Raw genomic sequence first — 27,670 nt, forward strand, 5'->3', positions numbered from 1 at the left:
GTGCAACTAAAATTTAAATTTAAGTGATCGTCAAATATACCCTCAATTATCACCAAACATCGCAAAGTAAATGATTTTCAATAATCCCTATACGATCACTGGATATCACTAATAAGGTATCAAATGTACATTGAGACAAAAAACAGGAGTCCATGGGAAAGGTTAAAGTCTAGGGGACGTTCTTCCAGAGCATAGACCCAAGAAGTCCCCTAGCAGGCCCACAGGCCTCCACACTGGCTCACGCAGATCCAAACTGCACCAGTTTTCACTCCCTCATGTAGGCCTTAGTTCCCGTGGCAGAACTCGCCTTCCCACTGGACACTCACCTGTGCCTGAGCCTGTGGAGAAGCCAGGCTCCCTCCCCCTCTGCCCACAGCAACACAGACACTCCCAACCTTTCCCAAGAGCTGCAGCGCAACCACAGCCACAGCAGCAACCCCAGCAGTGACACCACTGCTCTGCTCCGTTTTGCCCCACTCTGCTCCTCTAGTCACAGCTGCAAGCCTGTCTCTCCACAACAGGTTGTGCCTGGCGGCAACAAAGCCACAAGACTTCTGCCCGCTTCCAATCCATGCCACAAACCCCATCTATGGCTCTTCCCACATTTAAGAAACACCTGACCATTCCGAAGCAAATTTAGACCTTAATGACAGGGTGAGAACAAAGGGAAGCTTCCAACACAGTGAAGGTTTTATTTATTATCCTATTTATTTCCACTATCAGTCTAAACAAACTACAAACTACGAGCTAGAAACTAGGAACTAGGAACTAGAATAAACAACTACGGCCTCTTCCAGGGCTAGTATCTCCTCTCGGCCATAAACTGCTGCGTTGCCACGATCAGAGGCGTCAGGCTGGAGGTCGGCTCGGCGGAGGTTACAAACGGATGCTGCCCAAAGAGAAAAAAAAGAAATTAATTTCTACTTACCTCACAGGCTGAAACAGGCTTTCTCTGGCAACAAGAAAGATACAGAAAGGAGGGCATTCTGTGCACCTCTGTCTCCACATCCAGGACCTTGCTACATGGGGCCAACATGGCTCCCAATCCCACAAATCCATTAATTCAGATGTCTTCAGCTTAAGGAGATTTGGTCTAGGTGACCTTGAAAGGCTCCTTCCAACCCATCCTAGGCCAGGATTCTCCTCTCTTTTCCTTTGAAAAGCCCCCAGACTGGGGATTCTTAGGAGAGGGGCCCATCTGAGTCTCAATTTGCCAGTCTTTTTTTGGAATCACAATTATTGGGGTGTTCCACAAGCTTGTAGAAGGAACTATATTTGCCAGACCCAATTGTTTTGACCAGCTTTTGTTCTGTTGCAGTTGTTCCCTCTGAGGGGCCACTGATCCACCCACAGAGGGGTGTTAATGTTCCACCTGAGTTTAAGTCTTGGCTGCATATCAGAGGCTCCTTTTAAAAATTTGTTTTCAGTGTCAGTCCCCACTGTGATAACAAATCTCTTCCCCACAGTGTGCAGTAGTAGAAAGCACATGTGGTTTTAGCTGTGCTTGTTTCCCTTCTGGCCCATATACCAGGAGTTCCTTAGCTGACTGCTGACATCCTGTGACATCTGCTGACCTCCATTGCCTGTGACCATCGCTGATGGTGTTGTGAAGGGCCAGGTCGGTGGCCATTCACATTCACTGATGATGGTTTTTTTCGGCTCTGGTATCTTAATCCTGTGGAAGACTTGCCATCTAAAACACAGGCTAGAAAAGGTTGCTGCACTGAAGTAAATTTAGACCAGTAAACGCGAGGAGTGCCTGTGCTCCCAAAACCTCCAGTGCCCCTGTCAGCATTGACAGATGGTATCCATCTGGCAATATAGGAAGTGGGATGGATTGAGCAATGCATGATCTTGCTGGAATAATACAACGTGGGTTAGGAGTCCAAGCCATGATTTTTATTTCCCCCCTAGAATCAGAGTTGATGATTCCTGGTAAAACAGAAAGTCCACTTTTAGATGATGATGATCTCCCAAGTAACAATGCATGACATTTAAAAGGAAACGGTCAATTTAAACCTGTAGGTATAAGGTGAACCAATGTGCCATTTATTGTGGTTTTGGTGGAAACTGCCAAGTCCACCCCAGCGATGCCTGGGGTCCCCCTGATGTTCCTTGAGCTTGAGCTGCAGCTGGATCCTGTTCTGCTGGGAGACAAAGGATTCTGAACCTGTCTTTGAGTTTCCCTGCTGTGGCAGAGGTTTGCCATTTTGTCATACTTGGAATGGCATTAACTGCTCCAATGGTAACCTTTCTTGCATCTAGGGCACGGTTTATTAGGGTTTTTGTTCCCTTTGTTATTTATTCTTTGAGCAATACTTTTTCACATGACCTTCTTCTCCACAGTCAAAACATTTGGCTGTTGCCCTAGCAACCTGTAGCTGTTGAACTAAGGCTGTTGATAGTAAACCTGCTTGGTTTTGTTCTGTACCAACATGTGCACAAGCTATGATAGAGTCATGTAAGGAAACATCAGGTTTGTGTTTAACCAGGTCAAGTGCCTTGCAGCACTCAGGATTAGTATTTTCATAAGCTGAGGATTTGAGTAAAACTTCAGCTGTATCTGGTAAATCAGTTTGCCTTATCACAGCTGTTTGCAAACGATCAATAAAAGTAATGTAGGGCTCTTGATGTCCCTGCCTTATAGTAGAGAAGCCAGGTTCAGTCTTATTAACATCCATCACTCTTTTTTTGAAGTTCTTATAACCAGCTCCTTTGCTTGGTTATATGTTTCTGGAGGCATCCCTAACTGTTCTTTTATTATGGTCTGATGTCCAGTCCCTGTCAAATGATCCTTTGTTATCGCAGCATTAGCAGTGTCTATGTTAGCCCGCACTTGATCTTCACAAAGCCCATTGTACTGTGAAGTACAACTGTCCACCATATAAAATATTGTGCTGCTGTCCTAATTGACTTAAATAAAGCTTTCCAGTCAGCAGGTAACATAACACAGCTCTCTGCAATAGCTTCTAGGAGTCTAAAGGTAGAGAAAGATTGCAAGCCATTCACTTTCATAGATTTTCTTGGTTCTTTAACCATTTCATAGGAAAGTTGCTCATTGCCTTGATAAACTACAGGCAAAGGATGAAGCAATTCAACATCCCCTTGAAGCAAAGCTGTTTTTCTATAGATATCTAAAAGTCTTTTGGCTCAGGGAGCAGAGAAAATTCACGATCAGTCACGAAGGGCTGTTTTGGCCCTTTTGTGTCAGTAGATGGTGCTGCAGCCATATTTTTCAGCTGTTGCAATGGTCTTTTAGACTACGAATTTCAGCTTTTTTCTACACGTTTGCTTTCTTTTTCCTCCCTAATGGTCCCATCCACATGCAAAACAAGTGAATTAGAACATGAAAGCATTGCTGTGGGTGCGGGGAGAATGTATAGCTGGGAGTACTATGTCTTCAGAATTATGAAAAACTTGCAATGCAGAGTATATAATTTTCCATGTTATAAATTCATCTGAGTTAATATCAGGCATATGTGTTTGATGTGCTTCTAGAGCATCTTCCACTCGCTTCTAGTGATTGCGGTCATAGGAGCCTTTACGGGGGTACCAGCAACAGTTAGTTTTCTCCCATAGAAGAAGTTGTATTACTTTATTTTCCTGAATTTTAAGATTATGCTCCTTTGCTATACATAATAAGCAGTCTTTATGGAAGGCTTCTAGTTTAGAGATATTGTTGTCCATTTCATGAGAGAATTACCTGACCGCACTGCTAACCTTTTTTTTAGTCAGCAATGAAGGGACGTCCTCAATGATCCTTGAGGCTCACCATTGGTACAGTCGGGATGCACTGCTGGTCCAGGATTGCCTAAGGAGATTGTATGTAGGTTCAAGGAGCCATTTGCAAGCATATGAAAGAAACACAGTCCCCGGTTGTGGTATAACCACAGGCGTCTATTAAAAGTGTACATAGCTTTTATAATATTTCCACCATTGGGTTAGAATAGCGTGAGCCTGGAAAGCCAATAGTATAATTGGTAATAAAATTGCTATCCAATAATATTTGTGATCAATTCGCTAATAGCAACATCAGACTTTTCTCTCAAAGATAAATGCTTATATAATAGTTCTTCCTGCAAAATGCTGTGCACCTGCTACTTGTTACACCTGCTACATTTTTTAAAACTTTGTTATATCTCTTCTGCCTTGACTGAATAGTCTTTTTTTTTTCCTAACTAAATAGTCTTTGTTATAAGTTCCCTTTGTTTTCTTTCCCTACATGAAGTAACTTCTGTCTTCCAATCATTGTGGTACTTGCTTGTGTCTGAATCAGTTTGTATTTCACAAATGAGCAGACCTAGCATAAAAATATCAAATGGTCCACCACAAAGGATTCTGATAGCATTGAGTTACACTTAATACAAAGCACTGCTCCGACAGGCACATCTGTTTACATACATGGCTGAAGGATAAAATCTTTCTGATATAATAATGTATGATTATTTATTAACTCACTCAGGTACTAAGTGACCTAGCTTTTCAGACACTGGAAAACGTGATAGGTTCAAATTTGGCCTCTCTTTTCCAATGAAAGGATATCAGCTACTGCTATAAAACTTTCTTGTCACTGAGAATGACAGGCAGATAAACAAAGGTTAGTGGAATTAAATGTAGAGGGTAGTGGAGAGAATAATTTTGTATTCTGGATAGAGATGTCTCCAAGGAGAGGACATACCTGAGCCCTGAAATCAACTTCTAGGAGTGTTCATGTGCTTTGCCTTAGTCATGGGATTAAACACCTGATTTGTACTGACTGTTTCCTGCCTGATAGATAGTGTTCTTCTCAGCATTCTGAAGAACTGTGAGTTCTTAAATCACTCTTATTAGTATTAAGAAACTTGAGTTGCTAACCTGGTCCAGTAGCATTCTTTTACAGCACTGGATGTTTCAAAACTTCTTCATTTGACCTAGTTTGGTTGTTCAGTTGGATTGCCACCAAAAGTATGTAGCCATTCTGCTTGTTGGGTGCACATGCGCTGAGGGTGGGACACAAAAGTAGTGTCCTTATTTAACAAGGACACATCTAACATCTGTGTACTTCATTCTAAAAGCTGTCTGACAAGCTGCCTTGACAAATATCTCATTTCATTGTTTGATGGTCCCAGAATGTGTTTTGGTGAAAATAAAAGACACCACCCAGAATTCTCCATTCAAGAATAGCCTTAATATTTTAAACTTTAACAGTTATTTGCATTGTATTTAACAGAGGGGTTTTGTGGATTTGTTTTGTTGTTAATTGTTGGGGTTGTTGTTGTTAATTTTTGGGGTTTTTTTAACTCTCTACTGTATAGAGAATTGTTTGCTTGCCTTGATGAAATGAAAGGGACAAATACTGATATGATCAGCTTCTTTTCAGTGTTTGGCGTTTTCTTGTTCTGGTACCAGTGTATTAAATTCAAATATCCTCATTCTAGAAAAAAAGAAGTAAGAGATTTTGGTATTCACTAGATAAGGTGCTGTTTACATTCTCCCAAACATTTCTGTAATGAATAATTTCTCTAAACTTCATGCTTAAAGCACATTAAAGTAATATTTTTGTATTCCCTGCCTCCTGTAAATGAAAACAGCGGTGAAATTTAATATGAAATTTGACACACACTTCTTTAGAAAGTGCATTTTTGTCAAGTGCCATTGACACTCTTGCCTGAGACAGGGGCTTAAGGGTCTGTATAATGGTGCAAACTCAAAAATGAGATTCCACTGCTAAAATCTGGCAGGGAGATAGTAGCTTTTATAAATAATATCCTGACAATTCTTTTGCTGCCCATAGCAATGGAGGAGCAAAGGAGAGACCACTTTTACTTTTCTGCTTAACATGTACAATATCAGCTTCCTAAATAGTTAAAAATGTTTCTCTTCTAGGATGAAGATTTCCTTACTTTAATTTACAAGGCTATGATGAAGGCTGCTTTGAATTCTTCACATCCAGTCTCTTCTGCTGTTCAGTCTTCAGAGCAAATTGAAGAAATGTTTGATGCTCTTTCTTATATCAAGGTAACTGTAAAAATATTCCAAAATATTTGGAAAGTGATACATTAGCTATTGAAACTATGAATGTGGATCACAAGTGAATAGGCATGTATTGACAAACCTTTGGAGGTTATTTACACCCAACTCAAACAATGCAGGATTTCTCAATAATGTTTTTGAGCATATATGTAGCATTTAATTAGGAAAATATTATGTATATGTATTTGTTGCCTTACTTACCATCTTGTTGAACGCTTGAGCACAAAATATAGTTGTAGGAGGGAAACCAATAGATGAAGCAACATAACCAGCTAGGCATATATTCTTCTGGTAGCAGACTGTAACAAGTGATTTTAAAAAGAGTAAAAACAAAACAACAAAGTAATAGTTCAATGTTATGCTCTCCCTAGTTCCCTCGGAACACCTTTCCTCTCGCCTGTGTCCTCCGATGTCCTTCTGTGTGGTGAGTGTGCAGCCGAGGCTGCCTGTTGCTTTTGACCAGGCTCTTCCTTTTTCATTTTCATTTGTTTCAAGGGGGAATTCATACCGAGAGAGAAAATGGGTAATCGCCTCTCTCCGGTTAGACGGGATTTTTATGTCCAAGTTAAGTCTGCCTTTGTGCTGGGGGATGTTTCCTTTAAAAAGAGGGAGTTGAAAGCTTTTGTTAATTTTATTTTCGACCATTTCCCCGATGTTACCCAGGGAGATGCTTCTTCTATTTTATTCTGGGGAAAAGTTGGGAAACATATATATGATTTACAAGTAAAGGGGAATTTTAGAGTGGGACGTTTTTTTCCTATATATGATTCTATTTTTAAGTTATATAAACCAGAAAGGGAAAGTTGGGTCCCTGGTTCTCCTACCCCTCGTTCCTCCCTCCCCAATCCTCACCCCACTTCCCCTAAGAGTGGGTTGGGAGACAGATCCTGCCAAGAGGCACAGGGTTGCTGCCGTCCCCCTGCTGCTTCCCATCCCACTCTGTCCTCTTTTCGTTCTGGGACTGGCCACCCCAAAACGACTCTTGCCACTCTCCTCAATCCGAAAACCCCTGACCCCAGTTTTAATCCCAGTTGTATAAATAGTGATTGTATTACACAAAATGACGACGGCCACATGGTTGGTCATCAAACACCACAAAATGGCGCTTTCCCCCTCACTCGAGTTCCCGCCACTTCGCCATCACTCCCTCCCCCGTCGGGTCCCTCCTCCATCATTGCGTTGACGCCCATGTCATCGGGACCCTCCCCTCCTGCTTCCCAGACCACACCCCTGGGTGGGCCCCTGGTGGTTGGGTCAGAACCACCAGAAGGCCACGCCCTGGGGGGTGGATCAGGCCACACTTCCTCTCCTCCCACTTCTGGTTCCCACGCTACCAGAACCGGAAGTAGGCTCTGCCAGAAGCAGGCCATCTTGGCCTGCCGAGTCTCCCGTCACCGGGACTCACCAGTAAGAGAGAAGCTCCGTGCTCTAGCCCATCCTGCTTCATCCTCCGATGAGGATGAGGACAGTGATGACCCCCGACCTATCATCACGCCTGGGGGGGGGCTGGGCCCAGATCAGGGAGGAGGCCATTTGGGATGGGGACCTGGATCTCGCTAGAGATCTAGGGACGTTTGCGGCACCAGTAATTTTAAAAAAGGGGAAGGAGCCTAGGTGGGAACAGCTACCTTATGTGGAGGTAAAAGAACTTAGGAAAGCGGCAAAAGACTATGGGCGCAATTCGCCATTTTTTAAGAACGTATTAGACCTCACGTTTGCGGGACATACATTAATCCAGCATGATCTAAGATACATAGCCAAAGCACTCTTCTCCCCTACGGAACTCCTTTTATGGGAGATTCACTGGAAGAAGCTTTTAAAACCGCTTCTCAAAAAGTATGAACTGTCAGCACTTTTGGGAGAAGGGGCTGAAGGAGTCGACGCCCTGGCGGGAGAGGGAGAGTTCGGCAGCCCACAAGATCAAATTTTGTTACCTAACACACTGCCGGATGAGATCAGGGACGCTGCCAAAACAGCGCTTCTTAAGATCCCTGATGGGAATACCCCTCTCCAAAGCTTTGCATCCATTATACAAGGCCCAGAAGAAACTTTTATAAGGTTCATAGACCGGTTGAGAGAGGCCATAGAAAGACAAATAGACAACATGGAAGCCAGGGACGAACTGCTTCGTAAAATGGCTATGTCCAACGCAAACACAGAAACTAAAAAGGTGCTCCGAGCATTGCCTCAAGACCCTTAACCTACCATCTCCCAAATGGTAAAGGCGTTCTCTAAGGCAGCATCTATTGAACATACGGTGGCATTAGCCGTTAGTAAAGGAATTGGAGAAGCAATGGTCAATCTGAATAATATCAGATGTTTTAAATGTGGCCAGTTGGGTCATATGTGGGCGGACTGCCCTCATTGGCAGGTGGAGCACCCCTTCCCGGTTAACATTCAGTATCCTAGATCCAGTTACAGGAACCCTCATCAGCATTGGCACCATCGGCTGGGAAACGGGCAGCAAAGCGCGACGAGGGGCCGCGCGAGGACAACAAATGGCCCATCATAGCGCCCAGGTCTCCCCACCATTCAGGAGAACCATTGCCCACCCGGTACATTTCTGCGGACCGGCGCAGCCATGAGGACGGCCTCCGTTACTTCCACAGAACAAACTGCCTAGATCAAGATCTGCATCAGGTCCTCACCAGCTCCATCCACATCATGTTTCCAGATGAGGACCTGGTACGTGTGCCCGCAGGGTTCCTGCCGCCGCCGTATGATCAACGACCTACGACCATCCTGTTGTTAGGAGACAGCCAACACACCCCGGAGGAACTGACTATTCTACCTGAGGTAGTGTGCATAGACCCAGGTAATAAAATTACAGTATCAGTCACCTGCACTAATCCTCCTTTTTCATTGTGCAAAGGATCACCCTTTGCATTGCTCTATATTTTAGACCCTCAGGATTTGGACTGTAACGAAGAACACCATCCATATGTGTTTCTAACACAAAACATATGCAAAGAGAGACCTTTAATTAAATCTGTTGTTTCTTTTCAGGGAAAGTCCATCTCCCTGAAGGTGATGGCAGACACAGGAGCTGATGTCACCATCCTCCCTCAGTCAAAGTGGCCCCGCAACTGGGAGTAAGTGTCCCCTTGTGGCACAATCTCTGGAGTGGGGGGAGCTGTCAACTCTAGAAGGAGCAAGCATCTGGTAACCATAGAGGGACCCCAGGGTCAAATTGCCACGGTTAGACCCTTTGTAGTTACATCAGAAATCATGTTGTTGGGGAGAGATGTTCTATCTCAGTGGGGAGCCAGACTTGATATTCCGGACCCTAAATGGGATTTTTAGTATGGGCCACTGCAGAGCGCACCACCCCACCTTTAGAGTGGAAATCCGATACGCCGGTGTGGGTGGATCAGTGGCCCCTTCCTATAGAAAAATTAAAAGCGCTTCAAAGTTTAGTTGAGGAGCAGGTGCGTTTGGGACATTTAACACTTTCCACCAGTCCCTGGAACACGCCAGTCTTTGTAATAAAGAAACCTGGAAAAGACCGGTGGCGCCTGCTCCAGGACCTGCGTAAGGTTAACGAGGTCCTTGAAGACATGGGTCCCCTTCAGCCTGGTCTCCCCTCTCCCTCTATGCTCCCAAGAGATTGGCAGCTCGCAGTCGTCGACATTAAAGACTGCTTTTTTAATATCCCTCTGTTCCCAAGAGATGCTCCCAGGTTTGCTTTCTCCGTACCATCCATCAACCGTGGAGAACCATATAAGAGGTATCAGTGGACCACTTTGCCTCAGGGAATGAAAAATTCTCCTATGATCTGCCAAACTTGTGTTGCACAGGTCCTCTCGCCTGTCAGAAAAACCTTTCCTGAAGCCATCATATTACATTATATGGATGATGTTCTAATATGTGCTGCCACTGACACTTATCTTAAAGCGGCACTTACAAAGACAATACAGGCTATTACAAATGCAGGGCTTCAAATAGCCCAAGATAAAATTCAAATGACTGCGCCATGGAAATATTTGGGATACTTAATAACTGGAAGGACCATAACACCACAGACTCTTTCTATTCGAGAAGACCCTCAGACCTTACGAGACATCCAACAGATCTGCGGGACCATCACATGGATCCGGCCACTACTAGGACTCACCACGGAGGAGCTAGCACCTCTCTTCAACCTTCTCAAAGGGGACGGCGATCTAGCTTCACCTCATCCACTGACATCGGACGCCCGGAGAGCCTTAGACCGAGTGGTGGATGCGATGAAGTCCCGTCAGGCGCACTGAGTAGTCCGGTGCCTTCCAATAAACTTCTGCATTCTGGGTAAGTGTCCCAATTTCCATGGTCTTTTATTTCAGTGGGACTCTACACAGAAGGACCCACTTATAATCATCGAGTGGATGTTCCTTCCACATCAGCCAAACAAAACCATCTCAACTCCACCCGAGTTGATGGCGAAGTTAATAATGAAGGCTAGGTCTCGCCTCCGAACCCTCGCAGGGTGTGATCCGGCGTGCATCTACATTCCATTCAATCTAGATCAATTGGAGACTATATTACAAACAAATGAAAACATTCAAATTGCCCTTGATAGCTATCCCGGACAAATCTCAATTCACTATCCGAAACATAAATTATTCAAAGATGCATTGCATTTGGCTCCAAAGATCTGGAAAAGTAAAACTCCTATTAAAAATGCTCTCACAGTGTTCACGGATGGATCAGGTCGATCCCATAAATCAGTGATCACCTGGAAGGACCCGGATAGTCAGAAGTGGGAGTCTGACGTCCAGACAGTCAAGGGTTCCCCCCAGATCGCAGAACTCTATGCGGTTGTGAGAACATTCAAAAAATTTCAACAGCCTTTTAATTTGGTCACTGATTCGGCCTATGTTGCTGGGATAGTAGAAAGAGCAGAACACGCACTTTTAAAAGAAGTTGACAACAAAATTCTATTCAGCTTGCTCTCTGAATTGATTTGGCTAATCTCCCAAAGAGAGCAACCTTACCATGTGATGCATGTCCGTTCACACACGGATTTGCCAGGCTTCATTGCAGAGGGCAATCGGAGAGCAGATCTTCTGGCTATGTCAGCACAAATATCACCGGCTACCCCTAACCTACCTGATGTCTTTCAGCAGGCACGGCTCAGCCATGCCTTTTATCATCAGAATGCACCAGCACTTTCTCGACAATTTAAAATATCCAAAGAACAAGCTAGAGCGATTATTGCCACATGCCCTAATTGCCAGTCCTTTGCCCTTCCATCTCTGGCGATGGGAGTTAATCCCCGAGGATTAGGTGCGTTAGAGTTGTGGCAAACAGATGTCACCCATTACGCTCCTTTTGGACGTCTAAAATATATTCACACGTCGATAGATACCTTTTCTGGAGCGGTGTTCGCCTCTTTACATACGGGTGAAAAGGCTAAAGATATAATCAAGCGCTTTTCTATGGCTTTCGCTACTCTTGGCGTGCCAAAAAATATGAAGACAGACAACGGGCCAGGATATATGTCTAAAAACTTCCAAAAGTTTGCGCAGCAGTGGGGAATTGCCCATATTACAGGCATTCCACATAACCCCACCGGTCAGTCTATTATAGAAAGGACCCATAAAGAGATCAAGAAGCTCTTAGAACAGCAACATGATCATACCCTGCTGATGACCCCAGTAGAAAGGTTGTGCAAGGCAATATATGTTTACAACTATCTTAATTGCTCGGAAAAGGAGCCAAATCCTCCCATACTGAGGCACTTCCACAATAACACCCGCGCGGTATTGAAGGAAAGGCCTCCAGTCCTTATTAAGGACCCAGAGTCCCGAAAAATCATGGGACCATATCCGCTGTTAACTTGTGGAAGAGGGCATGTGTTTCTACAGAGCAGGGTCCGAAATGGATTCCCGGGAAGTTTGTCAAACCATACCTGGACGCCGCTGTAGAAGAAGATGCTATGCCAGAACATGCTCCAGAACCTCACCAACCTGACTCTTCCGTCGCGTGGAGGCGTCGGAAAAAGAAGAATACCACACCACCCAATCTCGTATCCCGAGTATTAATCACCCGCCGCTGCTTCCCCATTCCCGATAACCATATATCTGCTGTACCTTCCCTTCCAATTTACCCTTCCTTTCCCTCTTACCATTTCCCTCGAACCTCCACCCTCTCCCACAAATAATGGGTTTTTACTTTTTATAAAATCCTAAAAGGATGGGAAGAAGTGGGAACAGGGAACTTATGTGGAACTTCATTAATTGACTTTCTTTTGTTATTATACCAGAACCACACAGGATATGTCCTCCCAGATGGCTGCTGTCATTACCTTCATTCTTCCTATTTGGGTCCAAATGGCTAGAAGCTGGATGGTACCACAACCAAGAGAAAACGTCTGGATCACACTTGCAAAGTCCCTACAACAGGACAATTTTTGCTTGGCCATGGGTAATGTGGACAATCCACTCTCCACTTGCTTGGTAGGAATACCCCTGTCACCTAATGACTATCCTTATGCAGGTAAAAGACCCAATCCTGTGGACACCTGGGATGAGTAGACAAGGATATTGCCACATGCACCACAGGAGCCTCAGGAATTGGACTTAATAGGCTCCACAAAAGCTATGTTCTGTGTGAGGTTCTCCTATCAGCCCACACAAGATTGGACAGAAATAGCCAAATTCCATCCAGCGGGCTCACACAATATTAACAAAAATGATGTCTCTCCTCATGATAGGAAATATAACGCTGCAAATTGGTGCAATTACACTAGTAACATGGTATCTAAGTCCTCTTCAATTCCCAGAGTGCTTCCGAAGGGAGTCTTTCTCATTTGTGGTGACAGGGTGTGGGCAGGGATCCCGTCCAAGATCAAAGGAGGTCCCTGCAGCCTTGGCCAGTTGACTACACTAACCCCCAACAAAACCCAAATTATAAATTGTAAAAATGAAAAACAATTGCCTCGCCAAAAAAGGTCTTACACAGAATTTGATCCAAACTGTGATTCCCAAATTTATAATTGGAATAAAGCAAAAAGAGTTGCAGCATCCATTTTTCTGCCTTGGTACGCAGCAGCGAAAGCTCTAGGAGAACTCTCTCATTTGGGGTGTTGGCTGAGTAAACAGGCCAACGCTACATCCGCCGCACTCTCCGACCTATTAGCGGATGAAGAAACCACCAGGCATGCCACCCTACAAAATCGAGCGGCAACTGATTTCCTGCTACTCACCCATGGTCACAGCTGTGAAGACTTTGAAGGACTATGCTGCTTTAATTTGTCTTCAAGAAGCACATCAATTCAAGCCCACATAAAGGAGATCCAGACACAGATAAAAGACATTAAGACAGAGGCTCAAGCCGTGGACCCAATCAACAAGATTCTTGCCCAATGGGGCATCCCAGGATGGGTGGCCGCAATATTAAAAGGACTTGCCTGGGTTTGTCTTATAATTTTTATTATCCATCTTGCTTTAATTTTCTTTAAGAAGACTATTGAAAAGACTATCGGAAATGTTTATTTAGTTAATAACAAGGGGGGAGATGTGGAAGGAGGTCTCGGAAGAGATCTACCGGGATTACCATGGGAAACTACTGTGGTGTAGGGGCATGGTAATAAGATTCCCACCGTTCCCTATGTCCATCATTTGGTGTACCCTCCCCAGTTAATGTCAGTTAAGCAATAGTACCATCCCAGGTTCTGGAAGGTTCTTTGTTCTAAGTTCTGTTATTGGTTCCCTCCTTGTAACCACTCCTTCCCTTATCTCCCATTGGTTCGTACTATCCCTATCCCTCCCACAAGATCTTACCCTATTGGATGTATGTACCCCGACCCCACCTCCTCTCTCCCGGATATAACCCCTATCCCCTCCTTCGTGGGGGGGGGGCTCTGAGGGCTCTGGTCACCCAGACCTCGGAGTTCAGGCACTCAGGGTAGCTCCCCTCTCAAAAGGTTGTCTCCCTTTGCTCCTTTTACTTTTTCCTGTCTTTTCCTGCCTTGAATAAACCTCTGAGAACTGCAGCGCTCCGTGTGCCGACCCGTCTATTTGGTGGATTCGAGCTTTAGTCATCTGGGGCTCCTGTAGACCAGCGACCGGCGGGTTTCCCTGTGGGACCTAGGTCTGGGACGCCTCAGTATCACATTATATTTGGAGAATTATTTTATTACTTCATTGCTACTAATTATGCACATTTTGAATAGAATTGTACTAGCCTGCACCTTTGAGAGCTGACCAAAAGAGGTTTTTTGCACATTGTCAGAAATAGTGTTTTCACTAGCTGCTTTCTGTGTTTCAGAGGATTTCATTACATAGCTTTTCATTTATGCCTGAAGTTCTTGTATTCCACTACTCTATAGCTTAGGTAGAGTTCTTGGCAATTCACATGAGAAGACACTGCAGTGTAGTCCCAAATAAGCAAAGGATTGTCTGTTACTGAATTGTACAACATAATTTGTTTTATTGGACTACCAACTGACGCAGATTAGTAGGTGACCTCTGCATTGTACTGTCTTGAATAGAAATAATTGTACAATATTATTTTTAGTCTGACTGTTTTGCAGACTGTCCATAAGCCTAACACCCATAGGTGGTTCAAGATCCACCTGGAAGGATATGACAGTAGGCAAAACAAAGGAGCAGAGCTGTAGATGAAGTATGGGTGCATACAGGAGAGGAGATTGTGGCCATATTATTAAAAACTGTAGTAAGGGCTATTCCTGATGTTCGGTGACTAGTGAATAACCAGGCAGCCTTCAGTTTCAGATAAGATGTTACTCAAATTCCAGAACCTGAGATTGAAATGTATGAGAACAATGCATTGTCTCTCTAAAATCTTCTCCTCCTTGTTTCTTTCCCAAAAATACAAAGTGCACCTTTAAACTATTCTTGATCTATGACTGCTCCTCTGCATTCACTTCTACAGTATGCAAGTCTTCAGGCAATTTACTTATTGGTGGCTTTCACATAGAAACATTCACAACCCCTTTGATACTAAAACTACTCAGTTACTACTTTTTTTTTTTCTTTGCAAGATATGGCTGTATTTAAACTCAAGAAAACATACTTGTTCTTCTGCAGTCAATTCCAGCCTACCAAGCGTATCTCATGTTTTTTCCTGTGTTTTTAGGTTTTTGATATAAGTGCACATCATATGATTGTTAAACACTGACTCACAAGTGCAGTTCTGTACCATACGGATGAGTATTGATAATGAAAAATGGCAGCCAGCAGAGACATATCAATAAGAATGCAATATTTTTCAGATCGTGTTGATTGGAAAAAGTGTCAAATTCTACTAGTCCATTTTGTAATTGTAATTTGAGCCTTTAAAATATTTTTTTTCCAAAGCAGCTGGGAAAAATTTTCAAACTACATTAGCCTTTTCTGTAACTGTATTTGGAGTTTATGAAATAGTAAAATAATATTTTTCCAAGGAAACTGAGTGTAAAGGTAATTATTTGAAGGATATTATTTGGAATAAAATCTGCTAGTTTCTGACTAACTCCTGTACTGTGAAAGAGCTATAATACACATAGGCTTAAAAAAGTTTGGTAACTTCAATTTATTGATTCATTTTCTATTTTTTTTTTCTCCTTATAGGGGGCTTCACTTCTTTTGATGCTGAAGCATTATCTCACTAAGGATGTTTTTCAGGCTGGCATTGAGGTATACCTGCATAATCACAACTATGGAACTGCCCAGAGTGATGACCTGTGGGACACCATGAATGAGGTATCCATCTTGGACACACTGTTCTTTCCTTTTTTTTTTCCCCTCCACTTCTCTAAGAGTGTCATAGGTTTCATTTATTTCCTTGTTTATTAAAAAAAATAGGATAATGGACTGCAGGTAAATACTCTCAATTTTTTGCTCATCCTATCCCAAAATTCTCTCATATAGATAGGGAGATTACTGAAGCTTCTTGGGCTACATCGCATATCATCCCAAGAAAGCACTGTGAGTGAGTATGTACTGCCCTGCATGTCCATCCAGAATGGACATATCCTATCTAGAATTACATGGGTAGTGTGTTAAGACTGGAACGAAAGTAATAAAATTCAGGATAAATTTTATTTTCAAGGAATAGCTATACCCAACCTCACAGAGGTCTTGGGTTACTCTCAACTAGTGTAACTTTGTGGTAGCTTTTGTTTTAACAAGTGTGATGAAATTCTAGAAAAGCAGACTGTACAGGCAGTTCTCAAATTATAAGGAAGGCGTTAGGCTGTGTCTAATTTTAAAATGGGTGTGAAGCAGTCAATAAAGCAAGGGCTCAGATAGAAGAGAGTAAGGGCTAGTGTCAGCAAGGCTGTGGGAATCAGAGAGGCCAGGGAAAGGAGGGTGGAGAGACAGACAGCAGGAAGGACAGGGGAAGGACTGAGGGTCCTGAGAGCTACAGGTCTATCAGTCTGAACTGAGTGCCAAGGCAGGTCATGGAGCAGATCATCTTTAGTACCATTACAGGGCACATACAGGACAACCAGGGAATCAGACCCAGCCAGCATGGATTTAGGAAGAAGAAGTCCTGCCTGACCAACCTAGTCTCCTTTTATGACCAGGTGACCCACCTGGTGGATGAGGGAAAAGCTGTGGATGTTGTCTCCTTGACCTTCAGCGAAGCCTTTGATACTGTCTCCCACAACATTTTCCTGGAAAAGGTGGCAGCTCATGGCCTGGGCAGGTGGACTCTTCGTTGGGTTAAGAGCTGGCTGGATGGCCAGGCCCAGAGAGTGGAGGAAATTTGCAAGTTTATTGTCAAAGTGATTGTTTACAGATGCAAAATTGTGCAACTACTTGTTTAGTGACATAAGAAGGAAGTGTTCTCCATTTGCTTTTTATGTTATTATTGTTTTTACAGATTACTAATGGAACGCTAGATGTAAAAAAAATGATGAAGACTTGGATTGTGCATAAAGGATTTCCTTTAGTCACTGTTGTCCGAAAGGGCAAGATTATTTCAGTACAACAAGAGAAATTTTTGTATCGTGTGGAACCAGAAAACTGGACATCCGATGCAAGGTTATTACCTTCTTAATACCTTTTATCCATTAAAAACAAGCTGCTGTCTTAAAGCTTGTACACCTTTCTGACTTGTATTCAGGCCTTTTAGTGTTTCCTTTGAAGGTAGGTAATACCTTCAAAGGAATTTGGCACAGAAATTCACACATCTAGTGTCTGCCTGAAGGCCCATGTCTGTTTCCACTGAAGCAAGTGGTAAAAATCGGTGACACCCTTTGTAACCTGAATTTCTTTCATGCATCCTTTTCCTGAAGCTTTTAAGCTTGACATCATGAGTTGGTTTTCAATACCAAAAGGCAGATCTCATAAGTAAAGGTTTCTTTACATTTGAGAAAGTTTTGTGTGTTTAACAAGACTCTGAAGAAAGGCAGGCTGCAGAAGTTTCACAGAAGTTACAGATGCATGTATTCTACTTTAAAGCCTCTGCTTCTTACTTCCAAAATTCAGTTGTATAACTTGGGCTTTACTACAAGAAGGTAGAGAAGCTAGCATCAATGCTTTCTTGGCTTCAAAATTTTAAGATGACACTACTACCTGACAACAAATGACTGAATGTGCAACAGAGGCAATATCTATTGTACCAAAACCTAAAAGGAAATACATATGCAAATACTGGAGAAGTAAAGATGTGGCAGTTGGTAGTTTTAAAATTTTGTTAACTGCACATGTAACTTACCATATGACCCTCAACAGTGTCTTCTAACAAAAACATGTAAGTGTGAATTCGTTTGATATTTTGCTGGTTTTATTCATTTGTTTGAAGTTTAACAGGAGCTAAGTCCATTGCATCACCTTGCTGAAAATTAGGTCTGTGAAAGAAATTTGTCTCTTGAAATGTAGGAATTTAGAGGGCTCTGTTTTACTTTTGTTATGCGGAGAAAGAAAAGCAATGTGAGGTTGAAAGGTAAGAGAAGAAGGGAAGGATTTTGAAGCTAAGTAGTTTCTGTTTCTAGTTGATGTAAGTTTGGGGCATGTATGAAAGGTTTAGAAAGAGAGCACTCTATGTGAGTCATACATAGAGGAGATCCCTGTCAAAATCGGATTTATGTGTGCAGCTTCCTTCATCCCACTCAGATTTATGTTTTTCTCTAAATAGCCAAGTCCTTATAATCATGACGAGCCTCCTTAGCATTTGTTCTTCCAGCTTCCAGTTCACTTAAGAAAGTCTTTGTGGTACACCATGAATTGTGGTTTCTATGCCATGATTTGGAATTTGAGTCTTGTACTTGGATAACTTTTTAATTTTAGCTAAAACTTGTAAAAGATCAGATAAACAATGTTGGACTCAGGTAAAAATCATACTGGATGAACTTCTGATGCAGCCAGAGATTTACTGTCTGTATGATTTTGGACTAGCTACCTAGCATGCTGGAACTGGGAAAGAAGTACTAGGAAAAGTAGAGTCCATTAGGGACTAGTGCAGTTTAAGTTCTTCATCGGTGATGTACACAGTGGGATCAAGTGCTCCTGCAGAGAATTTGTAGATGACACCAAGCTGAGTGGTGCAGTTGGTGTGCCTGGCGGAAGGGATGCCATCCGGAGTAATCTGGGTAAGCTTGAGCAGTGGGCCCTTGGTCAGGCCAGCTTCTGGTGTCAACACAGGCTGGGGGATGAACAAATCGAGAGCAGCCTTGCAAAGGAGGACTTGGGAAGAGTCAGGGTACTGGACACAGGACAGCAGTGTGCATTCACAGCCCAGAATTCCAGCTGTATCTTGGGCTGCATTCAAAGCAGCGTGGGCAGCAGGGGAGGAAGGGGATTCTGCCCCTCTGCTCTGCTCTGGTGAGAGCCCACCTGGAACCCTGCATCCAGCTCTGGGGTCCCAGCACAGGAAGGACATGGAACTGTTGGAGTGAGTCCAGAGTAGGTTCACAAAAACAATCATGGACATAACACCTCTCCTATACAAGGACAGACAGACAGTTTGGGCTGTTCACCCTGGAGAACAAAAGGCTCTGGGGAGACCTTACTACATTCTTTCAAGTACTTAAAGGAAAGATGGGGACAGACTTTTTAGCAGGTCCTGTTGTGATAGGACAAAGAATAATGGTTTTAAAATAAAAAAGGGTAGATTTAGACTAGATATAAGGAATAGTGTTTTTACAATAAGGATAGTAAAACAGTGGCACTGGTGGCCCAGAGAGGTGGTCGATGCACCATCCCTGAAAGCATTCAGGGCCAGGTTGAATAGGACTCTGAGCAACACGATCTAGTTGAAGATGTTCCTGCTCATTGCAGGGGACCTGAAAGAGATGACCTTAAAAGGTCTTTTTGAATCCAGTCTGTTCTATAAAATTTACTCATTTCTCAACATGATGGGATTTAAAAAAACAATTTCTGTGCATTCTGTTCATGTGTTCTTTCATCATATTCTGATTATAGAAGTGAGATTTATACTTTATTATTCTACACAGCATTCAGTGATTCTAGTATTATTGGTGTACAAAAGTGCTTAAATTAAAACAAACCATTCAAGGGAGATAATATGTATAGAACATGTTAGTAAACATTTGTTTTCCTTTGCAGTTACCTGTGGCATATTCCTCTCACTTACATAACAAATAGGTGCAACTTCACCCATTGCACTAATGCATATTTACTGGATCAGAAGTCAGGTATGTAACTAAAAGCTTTTGTAGCAAGTTAATTTAGGGTTACAGATCCATGATTTTTCTGAGAGCACCCTTGAGTAAGATGTGAAGCTGAAGACATACAGGGTACACAGTAATTTCAGAGCTCCGGAGCAGAGCACTGCTGGCGTTGTCATCATCACAGAGCTGGTTCCCTGTAGCATTGTGTGTATAAATACATGACAGCAACTGGAACAGAATCACAAGTTTGAAATTTGTAAAAGCCATGCTTTTCATCACAGTGCATACACACAATCTCTCATATGTTCTTTAGAGAGCAAGTTATGTGAAAGTCAATCTGCCAGTTTGCTGAAATGTTAGGAAGTAACTTTTCACTGAAATCTTTATTTTATTTGATTGTGTGGAAAAATATTGTATTTGGAACAGTAGATGGGGCTGTTTGAAAGAACAACAGGACAAAAGGAGAAAAATTTACTGGTGCAACTTGGGGCGGACTGTGTTAATGTTCATTCAATCAGATGTAGGAAGAAGGATGAAGAAGTACAACCTGGAATTTTTGAGCTGTCTTTCAAAACCTTCGTGCTGACTTTTCCTTTGTCATTGTGGGGGGAAGTAGTGGGAAAGAATTTACTGTCTCTCTGGTACTAGTCTACTTTGTAGACTTTGATTTGAACAAACAGTTGTTAAATGTTTGTTTCAGCTGATAACATATTGTCTGTCCACTGGCTGTCACTGAACTTCCAGAAGAGGTGGAATGGATAAAATTCAATGTGGACATGAATGGCTATTACATAGTACACTATACTGAAGACTGGAAAACACTGATTGATCTCTTGAAAAAAAACCACACTGCTCTGAGTCCTAAAGACGGAGCAAATTTGATCAACAGTATCTTCAACCTTGCACGATAAGACTTCTGTACTGGGAAAGATATTTAATATGTGTTTCAAGTTTTTTCCAAGTCTGAGAAGATCAGATTTAGTTTCTAGAGACAGCTGCTTTAGAGGAAGTTTAATTCAGTCTTCAATAGCCTTGTTGGAACTGTTCACTGTCACTATTGGACACAAAATGAGTACACAGAAACTTGGTAAGTTCAAAAGAGAAAAAGAGTAAGTTTTATTCAAACATCTGATATTTATATAATTCCAAAGGTGACTGTGGATTGGAGGATGGAATTACCACCTCTCCAGCCATACTGGTCCAAAGATCAATCAATCATTTCTCTCCACCCACAGAGAAATATGTAAACTATTCTATTTATACATGAAATTTTGTGGGAACTCTGACTCTCAAATATATAAACATTATCAGAAGGCTAAAGAAGTTTTATGAGAACTTTAAAACTTTCCAAAGAGCTATAAAAGAAAACTTAACACTTTTCAAAATCAGGGCAACAGTTCACTGATGCTCTAGATGTTATTTCCCTCTTCTTTATAGCATCATCTATTTGTTTGGATCACAGAGAGCCACATGATAGTTTCCATTTCTGGAAGACCCTGTTTTATTTAGTGCCCAGTGATCTGCCTGCTGTTTTCCTGTACTCTAGTGCTCCACTGTAGAAAAGTAAGCTATTTCCCTCTTAAATTTTTGCTGGTGCCCTCTCACATGTTTCACCACCACAATCAGAAGCAGGCGAGGTGGAACTTTATAGATCGTCTCTTCAGAAACTGCTATTCTATCTGAGTACCCTTATTTATGATAAATATTTTCAGACATCCTTGCTACACTTCCTTACCCATTTTCAATTTTTATTAACTGGAGGCATGTTAGTGGCCATTGTTGCTTTGTTGTAATCTTGCTGAAGTTAAAATATGAAAATTTCTACATGTAAATTGTTTCTTATGTCATCCCCTCTATTCACTTATCTCTCTGTTAGTGTAATGGAAAGCATCACTTCTGATTTGTTTCAGAGAGTGCCTTTGTTTTGTAGTCTATTTTAATGTTTGTGTTATTTGACCCCTAGTCTAGGAAGAGAGTCTCTGGAAAAGGCCTTTGAGTTGATTGATTACCTCAACAAAGAGAACAGCACTGCACCACTTACTCAAGCTTTGTTTCAGCTGAGTCTTATATACAGCCTTTTAGACAAAAAGGGTGAACAACAGCTGGCAGCACGAGTCATGGTATGTCTTAGTTTTCATAAATTATAATTTTAAATAATTAGCTATAATGTTCTTTATAGTTACATTCTCTTTTTACATGTTGACTGCTGAACATACTCATTAAATTCACTAAGTTTGATGGGGACTCTAGAGAGTTGCCAGTCTTGCCAGCTTTTTCTAATGGTCTCTTACCAAAATGCTACATTTTTTGGACCAGCTTCTTCCCCTCTCCTTCCTCTGTTTCCATACCATACCCATATGCCCCAAAATGTTTTGTAGGGAGTGTGGTGCAGTGGTGTCTGGGGCTATCTTAAAGTGCCATACAGGTCAGTAGAAATATGTAATTAAACAGATTCCATGTACTTTTCTTGCGCAGGAACGTTATTTTCAAAAGTTAGAGTGGCTAGAGATCGTGGATCTAATTGCTTTATAGAGAGACAAGAGAAAAAAACGGAACTGTTTTCTGTAGAAATAGAAACACAAGGATGGTTGTCATTGTCCTGTGCCAGTTGTGTAATAGAGTAATACTAGTAATACAAAGACTTGACAGTGAAATCAATATTGTAGGTTCAGTTCTTGATGAGCATATGTCTTTCACTTCTGTGTTTACCTTCTTATTATAGAGTTTCTTCTCCATAATCATCTACTGGTTTAAAATGACCTTTGCTGCTTCGCAGTGTAAATCAGTAAAGGGATTTAGTCTATAAGGAAACTATTAAATGATTAGATAAAATAACATGGTTTTTCTTTATGCTAGGAAAGGATAACTAGTGAATGCTTAAGGAAACATAAGGAAAAAAAAGCAGTATTTTAATTTACCCAAAGTTGTTATGTATCTGCTATAAACAGCCCAAGCTCTGGTTTGCAATGCAGTGTCTATGCAGTTTTATTTAAGTTCAGAATTTTCAGCTGAGATACGATAGCTGATCAGGCATCCTGCTGTGGTTTTGGCAAGCTACGGAACTACAAAACTGAAGGGTGTTCAGCCTATAGACATACAAAAGTGATATCTTTGTGCTAAATGAAGGTGTATTTACTGTGACTTGGTGAAGTTAAAAGCAGTTAAACATACAGAAGTTACAGTACTTTGTGATTGTAAGCTGATTACAAACAAGTTTGAGGCATGACTCAAAGAGGGGTCTTCAGTTTCCATGTGCAGTTTAAGATGTAACCTGGCCCACCTTTCAGATTTATGTGGTATCTAATACTTTTTTCTGCAGTTAAGAAATAGGATGTGTAAGTTAGAATAAATAGATGAAAAACTACTGTGTTTAGCTTCTATAGTTTGAAAGCTCAACCTTTTATTTATTTTTCTTACTTTAAACTAATTTTATATATAGAAAATCCTCTTGGAAGGATTACTAGCTATTGCTAGTAACTTTTTCCTCCTTTAGCATAGGATAGAGCACTTGCTTGGAGATAAAATGGATCAACAGCACTGGACAGATGATGGGACCTTGTCTGAACGAGAGCTCCGGTCAACACTGCTGGCTTTTGCCTGCACCCATGATATAGGAGACTGTAGAACAACTGCTGCTAAGATGTTTGAGACATGGATGAAGTCTAATGGAACAATAAGGTACCACAGAAACTGAGCTTCCACTTCTTTTACCCATCTGCTTTCCTGTTACATTGCCACCATTGTACTTGGGAAAATCCCCCCAACAGCAAACAGAACAATCAAAAAAAAAAACCCAAAAAACCAAAAAAAAAAAAAAAAAAAACCACCACACCACCACCACCGACTTGGTATTGATAAAGAATGTGATTCTGTCTTTAACTGTTCCACATGTAGAGGTAATTGCTGTTTCACAATGAGAGGATGACTCTGCTAGGCTTTGTCTCCAGTCTCATTTAGTTTAACTGCAAAACCAGCCTTAATTTTTTTTTCATCTGAATTCCCTGAGCTGCATGCTGAAAAAAGATTACTTAGTGGCAAGGCCAAAGCACGTGTTTTTATCAAGCAGCACTCATTCTGCTGTGTATTCATGTGCATTTTGAGCTATAGAAAATTCTCAATTTTGTGTACAATTTACTTTGTTTTCATGTGGCTAAATGATTTGCTTTTTCCTAGTGACCTAAAGTATTAGATTGGCATGAGTTCAGTAATGCCAAATTTTAACAATTGCTATAGAATCAAATTGCTCCAAAAAGAGGCATCTCCTTCAAGTGAATATTTTAATTTTGTGAATTCTTTCTTATTTCGTCAGGTGAGCATTTTTGTACCCCGTTATGTTTATTTGTTTTGTTGTTTTTATTTTTCCTTGTAGTCTGTCTAGTGATGTTATGAAAGCCATATTTGCAGTTGGAGCCAAGTCTGATGATGGCTGGGAATTCCTCCTGAAGATGTATTTCTCTTCAGTTTCCAAAGCAGAGAAGAGCAAAATGATTGAAGCCTTGGCCAGCACAGAAGATGCCAGAAAGCTGATCTGGTATGAAGGAATCGAGACGTTGTATGCTGTGTAAATTACAAGTGATAAAATCTTCTTGGAAAAGCGCATTTCTTTTTTTCTATTGCTGAAAAAATTTCTGATTGCTAAAGAAAATCCATCCAAATGTTTTGCACAGGCTTCCATACACACAAAGAACCTTATATTTTTCACTTAAAAATAACTTACGTAACAGAGCAGCACAAAAAACCAAATTCTGGATATGCATAAAGAGAAAATAATTGAACTTACAGGCTTTTGCAGTACTGGTAACACAAAATTTCAGATTTTTCAGTGCAGATAGCAAAATTGTAAGCTGGTCTATAGAATCTTAAAAGATTGATATATATAATCAAAATAATAACTAGTTGAAGTATAATTTTGTTTGGGTTTTTTTCCTCTTCTTTTTTTCATTTCTTTCTTTGGGTGAAAATTTGACTTTACATTATGTTCCTCTCTGTAGACTAAATCTTAATACTTCATGGAGAACACAAACTTGTCCTGCTAATTTAGTCTTCAGCTTCCATCTCTTACATCTTCAATCTGTTGTTTTTCTTTTACAAGTTATTAGAATTTACTTGATCTTTTCCAACGCCAGTAAAAATTTAGGTACCTGGATTAGAGCTAAGGTCATTCTGACTTCTGGAAATTAAAGCTAAGTAAATACAGTTGTTGTAATAAAATGTAACATTGATTTCTTCCATGTGCCAGAATTTGCTTGCTTGATGTATTATATCATCTTTTCCATCTAATTGAGGACTGTCAGGAAACCCATGTGAACATAGGAATGATGTTTTTTTCCTGTCTCTTTGCATATGCTTTGTCTCCTAGGCTAATGCAGAACAGTCTTGAAGGAGAAATCATCAGGTCACAGGAGCTTTCACATATCATAGCAACCGTTGGCCAGAGTTTGCCTGGGTATTTGCTGGCCTGGGACTTCGTCAAAGAAAACTGGGAAAAGCTTACACGAAAGTAAGGCTTTTGATGCAGCTGAAACTTTCAAACTCACTGTGGCAAAAGCACCTGTTTCTTTGTTTCAAACAAGACAATAAATAGGAGCGTTCATATAAGATTCATATTAAAATTCTAAATCATGTTTTAAAATTAGAGTTTACAAATACAACTTGCTACATAAAATTTGAACTCTGAACAAGTGTCCTAGAGCCCCAGAGTAATTCTAAACAATCTTGATCTTAATTTCTCTTGAAAGGTTGCTGTCTCTAAGATGATTGGTTCAGTTGCAAGATATTGATGTGAATCAAATGGTTTCAAAAGGACATCCAGGGAAATAATTCAGCATTTATATTTTCTGAATTGCCACAGCACTCCTAAAACCAAGTAACCAAAATATACACTTGCTTCAGAAATATGTTATCTTTCACTGTCCTTGAAGTGTATCCAGCAGGAAAGCTGCCCCCCCAAGTTTTCAAAAAGCCAGCAGTACTAGAAATCTCTGTTTCTAAATCCCAGTTTTGATTTTAAATAGTTTCATGCTGCTTTAGAAGTTTCTCCTCTATGAAAACTTCTGCTCTAGCAAGCTCTTCATAAACCAGTATTACAGAGTTACCTCACTTGAAAGAAAACTTGGTTGCAAATTCAATTCTGGTAGAGCTTTAGAACACATAGGTACCACAAATACAGATCTTGATATTCACTGTGTGGTGTCCTCAGTTCTTTACTGTTTGATCTGTGATAGTTTGAAAATTTTCCATGGCTTTTCTCTCTAATATTACATTTTAGAGGGAATAGGGAGCCAGAGGCTTGGATTTCTAAGAACATATATTTCTTTAGAAAAATAAGGGATGTAATTATAATGTAAGGTATTGCATTTAAGTGCTTTTAATATTTTTGAACTACTAAACAAAAAAGTAGCAAAAATAGAAAAGAATGGATACATACACCAAAACTGCATCCTAAAGTGTCTCCTAGCTGAAAATTATTTGTTTGTCTTACAGGTTTCACCTAGGCTCCTATACTATTCAGAATATCATTACCTGGTCAACTTCTCAGTTTGCAACGAAGGCACATCTGCTTGAGGTTGGTGGCACTATCTACCGGAAAGGGGTATTTTCTAGTGCCAGTGTTGTTTTCATTTAGTTGAAGGATGAGGAAAATACACGTTCACGTCTTATTTATATCCTTGACACCCTGTTGAGAGTATATGTACAGTTCCTGTACACTGGAACACACAGTCTCACAAAATAATGACTTGATTTATATGTAATTTTGTTCTAGATTTTGTAAATGAGATACATGTTCTGCATCTCTGAAATGTGATACTGTGCCATAAAAATTGCTTTTTGCTGGTTTTTTTCTGTCATCAATCCCGAAGAGTTATTGTGGAAGTTGAGTATCAGCCAAGAGTTGTTTACTAGCTTTTAGAAAGCTCTGTTGTCTTCCCTAAAAAGGCTTCTTTACGGTTTAGTCTAATGTTTTCATTCATATAATTTGGTAGAGATAGGTGTTAATGGTTTCGTTTATAATAGTTTAAGTGTTACCATTGACAGTTATAAAGATGATTGGGTGTGGGGGCTGTTCCAGAATGCTGAAGAGGATTGCTTGCAACAACCAATTCTTTGTCACAGAATAGGACTCCTTTTCCAGAGCTCTGCATCCTCTGCAGGCTTTGTGATATGGTAAATGAGTGTCTGTTTATTGGTGAAATGACATATTGAAACCAAATGAGTTATTGCTGCTGTATCCATGAAAATGCTTTCCTTGCATTTTGGGAACTCCTTGGAGAGGTTTGTTTACTGCGTAGATACAAACAGTTCTCAAAAACGGATTTCCTGCAACGTGTGTATAACCTTTGCTGCTGAACCTATTTTTCTGGCTAATGTTGATTTTAATTAAGATTTTCTTTTTCTTTCTTTATTCTTGCTATGCAGGTCAAGTCATTTTTTGAGTCAAAATCAGAGGAGAGTTCTCAACTGCATTGCGTAAAAGCGGCAATTGACACAATTCAGCTCAATATCCAGTGGATGGAGAGAAACTTGGCAAAGCTACAAGAACTGCTGTAGTGCATATAATACTGTGCTGTGTCAGCCATTTAGGAGCTCTGTGAGCAGTTACTGTGTTTCATTTGCAAAAGCCAGGGTGAAACCAGGCATCACTGCAGCATTGCACTATCAAGGAATCTAGATAGCTCAGGGCATGTCTCAGATAAATTTTTATTTTCCTTGAAGCATTTTCAGCAATATGTAAGTATTTACCCTGAAACTGTTTTCATCTATAGACTAAACATCTGCACAAATGATTAAATATAATTTTATATTTGAAACTTAAGCCCTTTCCTTTGGAGTTGTGTTATCGTTTCTTGGCAGTGGGTTAATACTGGTGCGTTAATACAGGTAAGTGGGTTAATACAGGTAAGAAAGAGTTACCATGAGCTGTTACTTCTTTGCAAACTGCTCACTGAGCAGTAGATTTTTTCTTAATGCAAAACTGTATGTGGTTTCCACATTTGTAGATATAGAAGCTGTTGTGAAACAGAATTATATTTCAGATATGTAAGCAGAAGTGAATGTTATCGAGTTCAAGAGGCAAAATAAATACAATTCCAATTT

The 27,670-nt window shown here is 41.0% G+C and overlaps 1 protein-coding gene across 1 annotated transcript; it reads left to right on the forward strand.

The window, feature by feature from the left end:
* Positions 1-1,962: 1,962 nt before the first annotated feature.
* Positions 1,963-27,670, forward strand: LOC137467292 (leucyl-cystinyl aminopeptidase-like). The gene is made up of 12 exons (XM_068178788.1): positions 1,963-1,977; positions 5,866-5,997; positions 15,567-15,698; positions 16,825-16,985; positions 19,512-19,598; positions 20,301-20,479; positions 21,536-21,696; positions 23,070-23,254; positions 23,946-24,107; positions 24,936-25,076; positions 26,060-26,141; positions 26,993-27,670. Exons 1-12 carry the CDS (start codon positions 1,963-1,965, stop codon positions 27,122-27,124), a joined length of 1,569 nt encoding a protein of 522 aa, XP_068034889.1. The 3' UTR covers positions 27,125-27,670.

Source organism: Anomalospiza imberbis, unplaced genomic scaffold, assembly GCF_031753505.1.
Source record: "Anomalospiza imberbis isolate Cuckoo-Finch-1a 21T00152 unplaced genomic scaffold, ASM3175350v1 scaffold_57, whole genome shotgun sequence".
Taxonomy (NCBI): domain Eukaryota; kingdom Metazoa; phylum Chordata; class Aves; order Passeriformes; family Viduidae; genus Anomalospiza; species Anomalospiza imberbis.